Source organism: Oncorhynchus keta, chromosome 4 (assembly GCF_023373465.1).
Source record: "Oncorhynchus keta strain PuntledgeMale-10-30-2019 chromosome 4, Oket_V2, whole genome shotgun sequence".
Lineage (NCBI taxonomy): Eukaryota > Metazoa > Chordata > Actinopteri > Salmoniformes > Salmonidae > Oncorhynchus > Oncorhynchus keta.
The window spans coordinates 44,213,075-44,230,752 of NC_068424.1; the positions used below are offsets into that span (position 1 = coordinate 44,213,075).

At 40.9% G+C, this 17,678-nt stretch overlaps 1 protein-coding gene across 1 annotated transcript in view; it reads left to right on the forward strand.

Moving 5' to 3' along the window:
• LOC118375180 (X-linked interleukin-1 receptor accessory protein-like 2) overlaps nt 1–17,678 on the forward strand; it is a 310,436-nt gene that overhangs the window by 241,168 nt on the left and 51,590 nt on the right. The window contains exon 6 of the mRNA XM_052507131.1: nt 8,698–8,772. Within this exon, the coding sequence (XP_052363091.1) occupies nt 8,698–8,772 (75 nt within the window). The remainder of the gene's footprint in view (nt 1–8,697; nt 8,773–17,678) is intronic.

Sequence of the window (17,678 nt, forward strand, 5' to 3'; positions counted from 1 at the left end):
TAAGGTGTGCTTGCCAATTCATTGACCCTCCCCATGCATGCACTCAACCTAAAGTCTTGCCAAATAAAGCTTTATTTATTCTTTTGAGCATTCGTAGTATGTAACATAGAGCTTCAATAAACATGTAACAGGTGATCTGTGGGTGATCATATCTAAGGGCCAGAGTTTATCCCGGTCAGGTCAATTGATCCGGAAACACTCAGGGCCTACATAAGCTACACATACATATTGTAGTCTCTTTACTGTACTGTAATGTAAATCATATCCACTCTAATTTGTGCTGTATTGTAAAATAGATGTAACTTTGTGTGATCATCTATCTGGTTGAGTTAAGATAACCGATCCCTATTGTGTGGATTTTGCTCTGTGGTCAGATGTTCTTTTTCTCTCCATTGTTTGCTTAGCCACAGCTAATTCCCCGACAGCTTACTGTGAGACAACACCAGCTTAGTCCCACGAGGCTCCTAATCCTCCAAGGTAATGATTTTTAGGATCAATAAGCATCTTTTGATCACGAGCTATTTGACCCAGATAATAATGATATGGCAGATAGCCTGCTTATTAAATCAAAGACACAAGCAGGAGTTTGCATCAGATCAAACACCCAAACCATGAATCGTTTAACCTAAAAAAAAAAAAGATTACTCCGATCACTCCGAGTCACATTAAAAGCATTGATCACAATATTTTTACACTTGAGGAATACTCTGCAAGTGTAAACAAGTACCAAGTTTTTTAATCAAAATAATACATTAAGAAGACCTCTTTCTGTGGAGGCAATGCATTCTACTTTTGTCGTGCAGGTGCTGAGTTTGTTGTTGTGGTTTGGATGCTGCTGCTACTCCACTCTGTGTTTGAGACCATGCAGTTCTCTCACACAATGGCCCTAAGTAATCACTTCAGATTTGTTTTATTTTGTAGCCGTGTAATCTTGTCTATTATCTGTAGGTTGTGTTTACATTTGTAGGGTAATGACATTGAATACAGCTGATTCGGACTGCAATTTGAGGCTGTGGTGAGGAGCAATGAGCATAAGCTTTGTGTAATGGAGTTTGAGTGCTATGCCCAGCTGTCAAGTATCCAGTTCCCCCTAGTACCTGGAATGGCCTCATTACTATCTCATTCCGCACAGGAGGCCTCCCCACAGACCAGTCCAACAGGAGACCAGGGGCCACTCTCACAAATGGAGATAAAGTCATTATTCGGGATAACTGGAGGGGTTGGAGAATCAGATTTTTTATTTATTTAATGTCAGTTCTATGAATTGATAAGGGCTTCATTTCAATGTCGACTCATCGAGGGTGATCGTCGTACCTCGCCTGAAGCAGGTGACCACAAAAATCTTAATAGCTTTGAATCAAAACTTTTGAAGAGATGTTGAGCTTTAGCAAAGTTTCTCTAGATGCCCAGAGCTTATAATCAACCATTGTCTAAATAATAGATCCGGGAAAAAGTAGATAGAAGACCCACACACGATTCCAGAACATTGTTGGAAGCACAGGCAAGTAAGTAAAGTTGATCTATAAAGCAGTTGAACTTTATAGAAATGTTCGTGAAGAAAATAGCTTTCAAAAAGCACAACGTTACCTTTGTAGACATATTTGCGAGAAGTTGTCCTTTGTCCATTGCTGTGTTTTGATGTCTGTAGCAAGATGGTATCAAACAAGCACATACAGTAAGTATCCTGCTCTCCAGATCTCCGTGGATGTAAAATCCCAGCCTATCAGATTGTACAACCTGACAAAGACAGAAACATTGTAACTGTTTCAAAGTATTCCCCCTGCCACTGCTAAAAATACAATAGAAGCAGATTAGGTAACACCACAGGTCAATATAATGTTGAATACTGTGTAAAACAATGAGCTGTATGCAGACACGTTTCGTTTTGGAGCTAAGGCAGAGTGTGAGAAGAGATTGTGTTAATGTTGCATGTGGTAGGCTCGTCAGAACTGTGTGTAATTTGAAAGTGCATTGAAACACAGTCACACTGTTCATTGCTGCTATTGCATGAGTTGACATACGTACAGATCCGGCATGATTCCACTTTGTAATACTCCCTCTCCTCAACGGCAGTCTTTAGCATCCTCTTGAGTGCAATTGTGTCAGAAATGTGCTAAAGTTTGTTAAAACCATTTGCTCAAAACTGTGCTCACTGTACATAATTTGAAAACAACACTGCATATAACTAAGAAGATCTAAATGCATATTCCCATGAAACTGATAGAAATCAAATTGTTAGCAGGCAGATACTGGATGGATATTTCACCATGAAAAGTCATTCATCGTTCACGATTGACAGTGAGAAATTTGAAGGGATGGTGACCACAAAAATGTGTGCGTAAAGTAAAGGGTAAAGAAACATACAGATCTTTCCAGGGGGTGGCTAAACAGTGAGGTTACCTACATATCTGAAGCCTATGCCTTTTTCATGTTTTTCGTACCCATTGCCTGATTTATGAAGGTCAACAACCATTTTGTCTCTTTTTTTTGTTTGTGAGTTCCTTGCCAAATTCCATGGTGATGGATGACAAAATGATTTTACATGTGTGGAAAGCCATGTAAGGCCACAATACAGTACTTTAAACTGAGATTCATTTCAAAAGTAGAATGTTAATGCAGATTTTATTTTGTTTGATTTTATTTATAAGAATCTTTAGGGGTGCCAATAATTTTGACACCTATCTATTTGAGAGGGAAAAAATGATATTACTCTCTACCTGAGCGATTGTATTAGTGTAAAACAATATTTTCAAAACTATTTGTATTATTTATTTAATACTGTTTCTTAATCAAGAGAGTGAGAAAGTTGTAAAAAAAAAAAAACTAAACGGCACCGAAGCACACACATCGCCACTCGCCAGTGACTTGATAAGCTGATTGTGTCCTGGCTGACTGATCAATGTGCCTGCTAGCTAATGATGTGAAGTTCGCAAACGATTAGTTCTTTTTGAACAACTCTTTTTACAGACTCGAAAGTCATGATTTGTTTTTCTGACAGACTTGTTAATTTTAGTCATTCAACTGACCAGCTGGCGGCAATGTGTCCTACAGTAGGATTGATATACGCTCCTCCTGCTCAGCGGCAATACGATATTGTGCTTATCACTCTCACAGCAGTGAAGCAATAAGGTCCGCTAAGAGTCGGTTCACAATCTAGTCCGATTCCGGCCACAACTAGACCTCTTTTCAAATGTATCAAGAAATAATCATATTTGTATGCCTATCAATCAACAAATACACATTGTTTAAAGTAGACTTTTACAAGTCTCGGTCACAAATGACAGCTCCAATAAGCCTCCTATTGTGAACGAGAGGCTTGTAGAACCATGACTCTATCGAGTTTTTAGTGTTCATCGTTCGCTGGTAGGGGGTCCTGCAAGGTCTGTGCGTTACTGACTCAAATGAACGAATTGAGTCGAAAGGTTTGTTCTTTTAACTAAAGGAGTCGTGTAGCTTGTGCTGTATTTACGATAGTTTGACAGCTTGCAGATTATGAAGTTATAGACATGTAATTGTTCTCAGAAATCAGTCCTGAGCGCACAGCCAGACTTTCCCGACTAGATTCATTTGTATGCAGTTACTCATTTTTTTTTCTTCAGAAATACTGCACTTTAGCTAGATAGAAAAATGGCACGATTATGACCTCTGCAAAAACATCTACATTAATGACAGATTTCTTGATTTGTCTTCGATTCAATTCTATTTTTAGGAAGTGATAGTGGGCTATGTTGTTGCTACGGTGGCTCTGGAGGGACAAACAACAGTAACTGCCAGGGCACGATATGTGAACATAAAACACCCACATCTAACAACACCCCCAAGACAACTCCCGTTTGGCTTCAGTCATGACGCTAGCATTTCTTAATGAGCAATCTTCAAAACAAGGCCAAATCAGTCTCTTCCTTGTTAATAGCCCATTGAAGTCATTTAAGTGCTTGCCTTTTTTTTCAGAGTGACATCAGTCAATGCCTTGAGTTGTATTGCAGGGTAAAAAAATTGATGCTTTTCCAGCTGTACGCGTATAGCTGTCTTTGAACGGCGAGAGGTGTGCTTTGAGATATCCGATATTGTTTGACCACTTCACTTACGTAATAAGCATTTGTGACAACACACTTACTGCCATGTTTTGTCATGTTTTCAGAAGACCAATCGAAAACATCACACATGTTACTACTCTGAAGGAACATTTCACACCCTGCTCCAGTAGTTATTTCCAATGCAAATTTGACTCTGAATCCATTTACACTACATGAAAGCTCAGCATTTCCCTCTGTAGTGCATTAGCAAAGTGGATACAAACACACACAAGTCAAGTATACTAAATATTGCAACAGGGGCTCTGAAAATTCATGAGGGGAAACGGACAGAGTGTAAAATTGTGCAGCCGGGGGGAAAATTATTTAGATCTTTAAGATTACCGTAATATTTGAGAATTTTACCCCACATTTAAAAGCAAACCAGGCTAAGTACTTGCCAGGGAGAGGAAGGATCATCTCAGGGTTGCTTACTTTCAAGTTCCAGAGCAGAATTCTGCTTAGGAATATGCAGATGTGAAGTTTCAAACTGCAGTGGTAAATAAAGAGTTGACTGTGTTGATATGTACAGAACATTCCCATACCATAGCCACACTGTGTTGATATGTACAGAACATTCCCATACCATAGCCACACTGTGTTGATATGTACAGAACATTCCCATACCATAGCCACACTGTGTTGATATGTACAGAACATTCCCATACCATAGCCACACTGTGTTGATATGTACAGAACATTCCCATACCATAGCCACACTGTTGTTGATATGTACAGAACATTCCTATACCATAGCCACACTGTGTTGATATGTACAGAACATTCCTATACCATAGCCACACTGTGTTGATATGTACAGAACATGCCCATACCATAGCCACACTGTGTTGATATGTACAGAATCATTCTTAGCCCATACCATGCCACACTGTGTTGATATGTACAGAACATTCCCATACCATAGCCACACTGTGTTGATATGTACAGAACATGCCCATACCATAGCCACACTGTGTTGATATGTACAGAACATTCTCATACCATAGCCACACTGTGTAGATATGTACAGAACATTCCCATACCATAGCCACACTGTGTTGATATGTACAGAACATTCCCATACCATAGCCACACTGTGTTGATAAATGTACAGAACATGTCTGGGTAAACCACTCCCATACCATAGCCACACTGTGTTGATATGTACAGAACATTCCTATACAATAGCCACACTGTGTTGATATGTACAGAACATGCCCATACCATAGCCACACTGTGTTGATATGTACAGAACATTCCCATACCATAGCCACACTGTGTTGATATGTACAGAACATTCCTATACCATAGCCACACTGTGTTGATATGTACAGACCATTCCCATACCATAGCCACACTGTGTTGATATGTACAGAACATTCCCATACCATAGCCACACTGTGTTGATATGTACAGAACATGCCCATACCATAGCCACACTGTGTTGATATGTACAGAACATTCCCATACCATAGCCACACTGTGTTGATATGTACAGAACATGCCCATACCATAGCCACACTGTGTTGATATGTACAGAACATTCTCATACCATAGCCACACTGTGTTCCTCCGTGTACAGACATGTGTTGATATGAAAAGAGCCATTAAATTCAGAACATTCTCATACCATAGCCACACTGTGTTGTTCATATGATATGTGTGACTGACCCAAAATACAGAACATTCTCATACGGCAGACCTGATGGCATAGCCACACTGTGTTGATATGTACAGAACATTCCCATACCATAGCCACACTGTGTTGATATGTACAGAACATTCCCATACCATAGCCACACTGTGTTGATATGTACAGAACATTCCCATACCATAGCCACACTGTGTTGATATGTACAGAACATTCCCATACCATAGCCAATGTTACTGTGTTGATATGTACAGAACATTCCCATACCATAGCCACACTGTGTTGATATGTACAGAACATTCCCATACCATAGCCACACTGTGTTGATATGTACAGAACATTCTGGATACCATACCATGTGTTGAGCATTGAGCACACTGTGTTGATATGTACAGAACATTCTCATACCATAGCCACACTGTGTTGATATGTACAGAACATTCCCATACCATAGCCACACTGTGTTGATATGTACAGAACATTCCCATACCATAGCCACACTGTGTTGATATGTACAGAACATTCCCATACCATAGCCACACTGTGTTGATATGTACAGAACATTCCCATACCATAGCCACACTGTGTTGATATGTACAGAACATTCCCATACCATAGCCACACTGTGTTGATATGTACAGAACATTCCCATACCATAGCCACACTGTGTTGATATGTACAGAACATTCCCATACCATAGCCACACTGTGTTGATATGTACAGAACATTCCCATACCATAGCCACACTGTGTTGATATGTACAGAACATTCCCATACCATAGCCACACTGTGTTGATATGTACAGAACATTCCCATACCATAGCCACACTGTGTTGATATGTACAGAACATTCCCATACCATAGCCACACCACACTGTGTTGATATGTACAGAACATTCCCATACCATAGCCACACTGTGTTGATATGTACAGAACATGCCCATACCATAGCCACACTGTGTTGATATGTACAGAACATTCCCATACCATAGCCACACTGTGTTGATATGTACAGAACATTCCCATACCATAGCCACACTGTGTTGACATGTACAGAACATGCCCATACCATAGCCACACTGTGTTGATATGTACAGAACATTCCCATACCATAGCCACACTGTGTTGATATGTACAGAACATTCCCATACCATAGCCACACTGTGTTGATATGTACAGAACATTCCCATACCATAGCCACACTGTGTTGATATGTACAGAACATTCCCATACCATAGCCACACTGTGTTGATATGTACAGACCATGCCCATACCATAGCCACACTGTGTTGATATGTACAGACCATGCCCATACCATAGCCACACTGTGTTTGATGTGTTCCCTTTGAGGAGTATTATCAATAAGGCCTAAGCATGGCAACATACAAAATGTTAATACTTAATTTGTGTGTCCAAGTGAGTGTTATCTCTCTCTCTATGGAGAGAGGGCCCCTGAGCTGAGGGGGCTGCTCTCCCGGGAGCAAGGTGGTGCCGCAGATAGGGGTCCAGCCGTAGGTGACCTACAGGGGCTGCAAAGGGGCCGGGAAGGGTCGGCACCCATCGATGGTGGTCCTGCCGGGTGGAGAATATTAAGTGGCTGTGGGTCTGCAGGCGTGTGGGCTCTCTCTGGCTCCTTGCTTGACAAGAATGATAGCTTTCATTTGCATGCTAAAGCTCCAGCTGTCCCCCCAAGATGGATGAGGGGTCCCAGCTTCATCCCTCACTCCCGCTACCGCCGCTCCTCATACAATGGAGAGAAAATTAAGTGGGGGCCAAAAAGATAAAAATGTTCATAACATACAATTTTCTTCTCTCTCCTTGAATTGAAGGTTGCTCTGAGGGTTTTGGCCCCTTTTCTCCCGGTGAATGGGCAGAGTAAACTGTGCACTGCCAGATATGCAGAACAAACTCACCTCATTGCTGTTTATATCATTAGTGTTTGTGTATACAGTGAATGCAGTGTCAATATTTTCGCTGACTCTGCACATTATATTCATTATGACCATTTTTATGTACAGGGCAACTGCAATTTGAACTTTTCACGCAGCAAGTTTGCCTTGTATTGTACAAGGATTACATTAGTAGCTAATATTCTGACCGTTAGAAATGGCTTGAAAAGTTCCGAATGATTCTTTTTAACAAGTTGGTTTCTTTATGTTGGCTTTAATGCTCTAGAAAAAATAGATTATGCAGCTAAATACAAAGAAAACAAGCATTTTAAAACTCACAGATATAATGAGCGTGTCAGGCAGTTTTAGCACCAATACAGTTCTATTCAAGTGTGTCTCTCAAACTGTAAACATGAAAGCTTGCTGCTGCCATGTTTCCCTTCAAATATAGCTAGCCCTATACCACAAAGTTCTCTCACTCATGTGTGCACCCAGCGTTTAAATACTGCGTCTGCTTTCATTTACCTTTGTCAGGATATTCTAAAGCACGGAAACCACTTCACTACTCTTAACTAAACTCCAGGAGATCAAATACTTTCAGTGTTTTTAGAGCATATCTCTAGATGATTTTATGTAATTAATCTACCGAGTTTTTACATGATCAAAGTGGCCCACGATTATTCAGCTCACTTCTGTATCCCACACTCTGCTAACTGTCCTGGTAATACAAGTCTCTTGAGGTCTGAAGTGGTTCTAATTCACACATTTCCCCTTTCTAGTGTCCTCAAACTGAAATTGTGTGTGTGCGTACATCTGCATTTTAGAATGATTACAACTCAGCACTCCTCAGCAAATTGCTGGTGTTCCCACAAGCTAACTGATTACAGTATATAATATAATGATATTTGTAAATGATGTTTGTGGAAGAGTTTTGACGGCACTGAAGCTACATTCTATTTGCATGGATTACTGATCCTCTCAACATCGCTCAGTATGAGACGCTGTGTAATCGCCTGCACAACAATATGTTTCTTTTCTCCCTACTGTCTGTCCTATCTCTCAATGTGTGCTTGTTCTTTTACAGCTCTCCTCACAACCAGACCCCCGAAGGTCCTGTTCCCCACTGAGAGACAGGCCAGTGTTATAGATGTCCAACCGGGTAAGTCTTCCCCATGGGAGCCAGTGCTAACGGTCTCCTCTCCATAGAGCAGACAAGTGTAATTATAGACTGCAATAGTCAGGGGCTCCTTGCTGCTTTCTCTCCAACTGGGCTGGCCTGTTCTTCAAAATGCATTTTACTGCAGTGCCTTTTGGATGGGGATACATTGCCATTGCTGTGTCAATATATCGTTTTGGAGCTCTGTTTGTTGGAATGTCCCCTACTGTAAAGCAGCAGAGTGATCACCAACACTGCATTCTAATGCCTGAGTCAACCCCATTAAAAAGTGTTGCTGCAATCAGCCAAACATGCCTGAGGGGGCATTTGCAATACATACATCTGGGGGCTAAGAGAAAGTATAACACACAAGGCAGGCAAATGTTCAGAGAGATCAAACCAGAACACAGCATTACCACTGGCATGCAGTATTCCCCTGACCCTTGTTTCCATATTTAATTATGAGCTTGTTCTAACCTGGGGGAGGTGCCCGGCCGTAGCCTCTCAGCTCATTCTCCTGCACCTTGTACAATGTAGGCTAGAACCATTGAAACAACACAATTCTTTCAAATCTGTGACCATACAATGATTGTGTCAAAATTACACTTAATTTAAAACATTTTACCGGAACGTTTCAACCACATATTCATACTACAATGTGCTTTCGGCACTTACCATGTAAAAAGCCCTGCCTGCGAGATATACAAACACTCTTCAAATCTTATTCTGGAGCTCAGGACCAGTTGACAATAACAAAACAAGTGCGAGGAAGGCATATTTAAGCTGTCAAGTTGGGGTAAATTATAGGCCATTATTCCACATGCATCAACACAGAGACTAGGAGGAGACAGCTGAAGAGATGGAGTTTCCGAGCTCCTGCAGAGCCAAGGAGATGTCGTTGTCTTCTTCTTCTTCTCCTCCTCCTTCCTCTTCTTCACTGTTCAGTATTTAAATAATACACTTCACCTAACAACTGGCTCCGATATGATGGGTTGGCTTAGCACTCTACTACCTTGTGCATTGTTCACATTCAGTTCTGCCATATTGTGAACACTATTCAGTTCTACTACATTGTTGCATGTCATTTTACGGTTTCCATGAGAAGTTACTTTTGTTAGCCTTGCTTTACAGATACAGTAATTGTATACTCTGCTCGAGGCCAAGGTGTTCTGTGGGTGATTGGCACTTGGTACGCCAATTACCCTCATTGTTCAGTAGTCTTGCTAGATGAAAACAGGCTGAATCCAAGCTGTTTTACAAATGATGTGTATTTTCCCCAGTTTAAGAACAACCCTGTTACCCAATCAGTGCATAATAGCTTTCTGGATAACACACAAACTGGACCTTATTTGCCTTGCTTTACAACCACAGGACATTTATTGCAGTTCTTCCTATGGAATAAATATCTTTACTGCTTTGCCATTCTCAATCGTTACCTTTCTCTGCGCGGTTATTATATTTCTGATAGGATGAAGAGTCGGGCAGCCCCAACCCAATTAAACTTAATAGAGTGAGCAGTCTGTATAACACAGCATAAATCTCTCTCATCCAGCAAGCCCCCTGCGCCCTACAATGGATGTCACACCTTCTGTCACAGGCATTGCATCCATGCGCATCAGGATTTATCGAGTGCCTGGGCGTCTGGAGAAAGAACCCCTAACTATGCCTGATACAGGGGAAAAAAACATCTCTGGCAGGGTGTGTGTGGTGGGCGTTTTCTCCAGAGGCATTGCCGTATGACTGAAAGCACTGTATGTTAAGAATTGTTCGTAAAGTGTAAACACGACTTCCTCCTACAATATTGTCAATTTCTCTTATGTTGTTTTTTTTTTTTTAATCAACAGCAATGGGTACAAGGATTTCATATCGATGTTATGTATTTGATATGAAAAAAGGCCTTTTTATGTTAAGATGTTTGTTTGAATGATGATTAGATAGGGAACAGGGAATGGTCTGGGCTGCTTGAAGGAGAGAAAGTATAAACCTTGGGTGTTGCTAAAGTAATGTCTTTCTCAAGGATCCATTCTCCCTCTGAAGCTAAGGAACTGGTCATTTGTACTGAAATAGGCACCCTAATAACAAAAAGATATTTACAGCTTTGTGAGCCGTGACTATACCCAGTCTTGTTGTCAATGTTGCTTTATCTGCAACAACAAAAAAGGAGGAAGAGTGACACTATCTCTAACTGACACACAGTTTTGTTATACTCATAGACTAACAAATATTGAGAGTGTTGAAATTAACAAAAGCTGGAATAAATATAATGTAGATTTGATCAACCTTCCCTTACCATTACTCCTTGTAATCCACATAAAACATTTATGACGTGAATGTGAATATGCTTATGGCTCAAGAGACCTAACAGATTGAATTAAGTCCTTCTATATGATATCCAATCCGCATCTCATCTAATTAAATGTGAGCTGTTAACTGCTCCTCCTCAAATGGGCAAAACAGCAGCGTCCCCTGAAAAAGGAAAGGGCTCCTTGTCAAGAACCTGTAGCCCCACAAAATTGGTAATTAATTGTTGTGCGGCAGGCACTGTGGTGAGTTCTGGAGGCTGGACCATTAGGCCACAGCTGTCAGTGTTTATTAGCTGAGGAGACGCTAAGTGCAGAGAAGATTTAATAGCTCCATGGAAATCAGCTCCCCCGTACCCTTTACACGAGAAGGGCCTATTATTAGCCACAGGGCGCCTGATTAGCCGCCGGAGCATCTGAGAGGAGTGACACGATAAAGGAGAGGACCAAGGAGAGGAGAGCGTTGCGCCGCTGTGTCTCTGCTCTGACTGTGGTTCTGCCTACTCTTCATGGACAGCCCCATGCCACGAAGGCTTTTCCAGCAGAGGAGGAGGAGAGGAGAGGCCATATTAAGACAGAACGCCTGAGAGTACACTGAGGCTCCTGGCTAGTTGGATACACTGCAGGAGGAGGGTGGGGGTGGGGGGGTATTGTTAGCACAATGTTCCAGGAAAGCACATTATTCATCTCAAACTGTGCCTATTTTTTGTGCATTAATGTCATATCATGAGCAAAATCCTCATACTGTATATAGATGTAGGATCTTAATTTGACCAGTTTCTCAGAGCAGGAAAAAATATTTATCCTGCAGCAACAGGAAATGTGAATTGTTGTGTGGATTAAAATGAATGGACCTTTTTGTAGGGGCTGATACATTTTTAGTTAGGGCAAATCAAGTCAAATAAAATAAAAGTGCAAATTACAAACTTTAGAAGCATTTTTAAACTTAGAATGCATTACAAGTTTGCATTTCCTGCAACAACAGGATGATCAAATTAAGATCCTACATCTGTAGTTTGTCTTGACCTCAGGTGTGCAATAACCCAAAATGGCAGACCATAAATACCACTGTTGAATGAACGCCACATTCCCACATATTCACCTTGATCTAATCACAGGGTCGGTGACAAACGGGCAGTGTCATCCTCACGTAGGCCAATCCAATTATGTGAATGCATTCAGTTCCCCCACAGTGCACCAAGCATGGCTCCAGCATCTCCTGCTTCTGCTTGGCTCTTCAGTTTCTTGGAATTTGTGACACATAGGAAGACAAATATGTCTCTGTAATGCGGAGAGGTGGATTGGCACTCCATCAGTGTCTGGGTATTTATGCTTGATATAAATATCCAGAGAGTGACAGGAAACAGAGTTGGAGGCCCATCCCGTTGAGCGCAGAGAGAGCTGGGTGTCAGAATGATAGAGTAACGGCAGAGCGATTGCGCTCTGTGTAGGAACATATCTCTCTCACTATAATTTGTCATCAGAGTTGGTTGCAAGACTCATAAATATGTTAATTAGCTGTGTTTGCAACCTTGAGTGAGAGAGAGAGAGAGAGAGAGAGAGAGAGAGAGGGGGGAGAGTAAGAGGAGGAGAGGAGTCAGTGGGGTGGGGTACAGAATCCCGCTGTGTGTTGTGTGTATCTGAGAACTACAGAATCAAGTTGTAATACTTAACATTGATCAACCGCAGAGTATTATGGCAGTAGGAATAGCTTTGTCTTCAGCTTATTGTTTTATGATGTGTTTGCTGTGTGTTTATTCCCATGCTTACACTGTACGCCTCATACAGTATGTAGTACACATATATAAAGGTCTTAGCTTCTGGCAGTAGGTCATTCTACCTCTTCTTGGAGCTGAAGTACATTAACAGAGCCTAATATTAAGAAACATTAATTCCTTTGACACAACTCTCAGAATAAAAAGCAAGCTAATTTGTGATGGTTTGTTAGAGCAGTGATGTACTTTTAATGCCAGGTTACCTTTGAAGTTGCTATATATGGCATATTTACTTTATTTGTTTCAAACAATGTGTATAGTACACAGTAGTATATGATTTACAGTACCAATCAAAAGTTTGGACACACCTACTCATTCAAGGGTTTTTCTTTATTTTTGCTATTTTCTACATTGTAGAATAATAGTGAATACATCAAAACTATGAAATAACACATTTGGAATCATGTAGTAACCAAAAAAATATATTTTTGATTTTAGATTCTTTAAAGTAGCCACCCTTTGCCTTGATGACAGTGTTGCACACTCTTGGAATTCTGTCAAACAGCTTCACCTGGAATGCTTTTCCAAAAGTCTTGAAGGAGTTCCCACATATGCTGAGCACTTGTTGGCTGCTTTTCCTTCACTCTGTGGTCAAACTAATCCCTAACCATCTCAATTGGGTTGAGGTCGGGTGATTGTGGAGGCCAGGTCATCTGATGCAGCTCTCCATCACTGTAACGGCGTTCTTCGTTTGTTGAAAGAGAGTCGGACCGAAATGCAGCGTGTTTGTTACTCATGATCTTTAATGAACGAAAACGAAACGATACATGAAATAACTCAATACAAAAACAACAAACAGAACGAGAAACCTATTACAGCCTATCTGGTGAAACTACACAGAGACAGGAACAATCACCCATGAAATACAAAGCGAAACTCAGGCTACCTAAATACGGTTCCCAATCAGAGACAACGAGAATCACCTGACTCTGATTGAGAATCGCCTCAGGCAGCCAAGCCTATACAACACCCCTAATCAGCCGCGATCCCAAATACTACAAACCCCAATACGAAAAACAACAACATAAACCCATGTCACACCCTGGCCTGACCAAATATATAACGAAAACACAAAATACAATGACCAAAGCGTGACAATCACTCCTTGAATTCTAAATAAATTACTGATAGTGTCACCAGCATAGCACCCCCACACCTTCTCATACGTCCACCTACTCTGCGTCTCACAAAGACACGCTGGTTGGAACCAAAAATCTCAAATTAGGACTCATCAGACCCAAGAACAGATTTTCACTGTTCTAATGTCCATTGCCCGTGTTTCTTGATCCAAGCAAGTCTCTTCTCCGTATTGGTATCCTTTGGTAGTGGTTTCTTTGCAGCAATTCAACCATGAAGGCCTGGTTCACACAGTCTCCTCTGAACAGTTGATGTTGGGATGTGTCTGTTACTTGAACTCTGTGAAGGATTTATTTGGGCTGCAATTTCTGAGGCTGGTACCTCTAATGAACTTATCCTCTGCAGTAGAGGTAACTCTGGGTCTTCCTTTCCTGTGGCGGTTCTCATGAGAGCTAGTTTCATCAGAACGCTTGATGGTTATTGTGACTGCACTTGAAGAAACTTTCAAAGTTCTTGGACTGTCGTTTCTCTTTGCTTATTTGAGCTGTTCTTGCCATGATATGGAGTTGGTATTTTCCGAAATAGGGCTATCTTCTGTATACCACCCCTACCTTGTCACAACATAACTGATTGGCTCAAACGCATTAAGAAGGAAAGAAATTCCACAAATTAACTTTTAACAAGGCACACACCTGTTAATTGAAATGCATTCCAAAGCTGTCATCAAGGCAAATGGTGGCTTCTTTGAAGAATGTCAAATATAACATATTTTTATTTGTTTAACACTTTTTTGGTTACTACATGATTCCATATGTGTTGTTTCATAGTTTTGATGTCTTCACTATTATTCTACATTGTAGAAAATAGTAAAAATAAAGATAAACCCTGGAATGAGTTGGTGTGTCCAAACTTTTGACTGGTACTGTATATCAAATATGTATGAGTATAAAACATTTTACCAAGCCAAGAAAGAACAAAGACAGTGATCATCATGCACGTTTCATTCCAAAATCCACATTTGCAATTTCCGTTCTGCCATTTCGCTGATCCTTTTGTTCTGTTTTGTTCTCAATTTTCACGTCATTCTGTTTCCCAAAATATACTTGCCAATAAAAATGTCATGTGTGATTGTTTCAGAAAGGTCTGCAGATTTTTTTGTTTACAATAACAAGGTAGGAAGGCAGGGGGAATATTTCTTGATCGTTTTATAATTAAAGATTGCCAATCTGGTGTACAAAAGCCCAAGGAGGTCCCATTCCTCATGACTCGTTACTAGTCAGTCAAAGATTAACTTGACATGGCAGTTTGCTAACATTGATCAAATGAAATATGATAGTCCTCAAAATATAGAGCAGATAGCCTACTGGCCATGATCATAGTCCATAATGGTTGAGTGTGAACCTCAAACTAGCAAATTAACCTCAAACCTCGTTTCAGTCAGAATTAACTTCCTTTTCGTCCATAATTAAGCCACAGTCTTCAAAGCCTTGATAAAGACAGTAATTACCCTGTTAACATCAGAAAAACAGAATTATTTGGTATCCTATAGAAATGTTTTTCTCCTGGTTGCTAGACCACATCGCCAGGCTAGGCTTGGCTCTCTCTGTGTCTGTTGTTAGCATGCAGATGCACAAGTCAGATCATCAGTAGTAAAATAATAAGAAAGGAAGCTAATTAGTGGTATAATGACTTGTCCTTGACAGGAGCTTCTCTCCTCTCCTCTGCAGCACAGAGAGCAGCCATGAGAGCTCTATTAGGGATGTGTATAGAAGTCCAACCTTCCAAGTCCTTTCATGTTGCGTGTGCTGCCTGCTAAGTATACAGCCGCTCATCTAGAGTGCGGAGGCGGTAGTGTGTGTTGTGTATGGATGGGAGATAGCTAGCTATCACAGTCATTGACATGGGGTAAATCACCTCTGTGGACAGATATTTTGAAATTCCCTGCTGTCTTTTATCGGTTTGATACAGCACACAAATTACTGTCTTGAGACCAGATATCATATTCATTCTGTACCATGTTGTCTATGAATATGTTTAGTACTAATTTATCTTCCCGTTTAACTAGTTCAACAATGTTTTTATGTCGATTAGTGCCATTAACCTCTTGACACGTGTCTAAATCAGACCCTCGTCCCACCTCATTCTATCCCTCTCACCCCACCACAAACACACACACCACTTCTCTAGAACTCGGTTTGCGATGCATCTGGCCTCAAAAACCAGTCCAACTATAAAGCAAATCATAATGCAAGCACCAGGGTTGAGGGTGTGAGCATGTGGGTCTGGGCAGATGAGATGTGTGCGTCTGTAAGTTGATGTTCTTGTGTGTATAATTGTATCTGGCTGATTTAAAAATGTTAAAAAATGAAAATAAATATAAGATCAGGGTCACACACCATCCCCCAGGTCCCCTATCTACAGAGGAAAATCTGTCCCAAATTGTCAAACATTCTATCGGTCTAACTCTATCCTGTGCTGAAAAGAACCGAGATAATGGAATGGAATTACCTCTCTCTGTCACCCTGTGGGAAAGGAATCAACTTTTTGGTCACTGTTCCAGACAGTAAGTGGATATTAAGTAAAAACGGTTGGCGCTAAGGGAATAGGCACTGGGCTGGTCCTGGGGTCAAAGGTAACCCTGTGGCATGGCCAGAGTACCAGAAACAGGAAGCTAGCCTCTGTATTAACACACACATCCCTCTATAGGCTGCTGGGAGCTAGGTTACATCACAGCACAGCGCAGGCCAGGTGACACATCCACCTGACAGGCCAGTGCATTGCAGCAGTTGATTGTGCTGCTCCAACAGCTCCCTTTGAAAGGACGACAAGTGAAATGAAAATGTCAAGCCATTTGCACGGTTTGTTTCACAACACATTTATGCCTATCACAGGTGTTCTTTTAAAATGCAAATGCTGACCGTTTTTTTTTTACGTTGAAAGCTGCAGAAAAGGCTCTTTGTGCCTAGCCTAGTCATGAATAAATCCCTTATTGAAATTGCATGATACCTTTTGCCTTGAATCTGTAGTACTAGGAAGTCTTTACAAGGATATGGCACTAGATGAACGCTCAAAGACCCCCTTTTAGCGTTCATCCAGACTCATTTGTTGCTCTCTGATGATAGGGTGAAATTAGAAATGTGTATGTATTGGGCAGGATCAAATATACTTGTTATTGTGGACTGCAGGTCTGGCAGGCTTATCCAGTTATCAGTGTGTGTGAAGTCAAATTCAACATACTGCTGTGGATGAGGAGCTTGTGTGCCCTTTTAAGGCCTAATGTTAATGACCTTTCTGTGAGCTCTGCGGTACAGCATGACACGTAGCTACGGTATCCACAGGCAACGTTACAAAATATTTTTTTTAATCATACAGAACTTTACAGAATGTGTGGTAAAAAAAATGCTTTTAAAAAAAACTAGTACTGTGGTAACAAACCCATATTTTTCCTAAAGGTTTGAATTAATCAGTATCCACATTATGTGATAATTTTTTTTACTTTGACTACATTTTGACATCTCACCAAGACTATGCCAAGTCACCAACTAATCAGTTATATACTGTACAGCTAGCTTCATGTATGACCTCTAGTGGTGTCAGTGTGTGGTCTGGTTGTTTTTACGCTTTAAGAATTGTGGCACTCAGGATAGCGATGGGACGTTCAGCTCTTTTTACTGACTCAGACCTTTTCGACTCGTTCAGTCAAATGAACGAATCTTTCAACTCATTTCGTTCATTTGAGTCAGTAATGCCCGGAGCA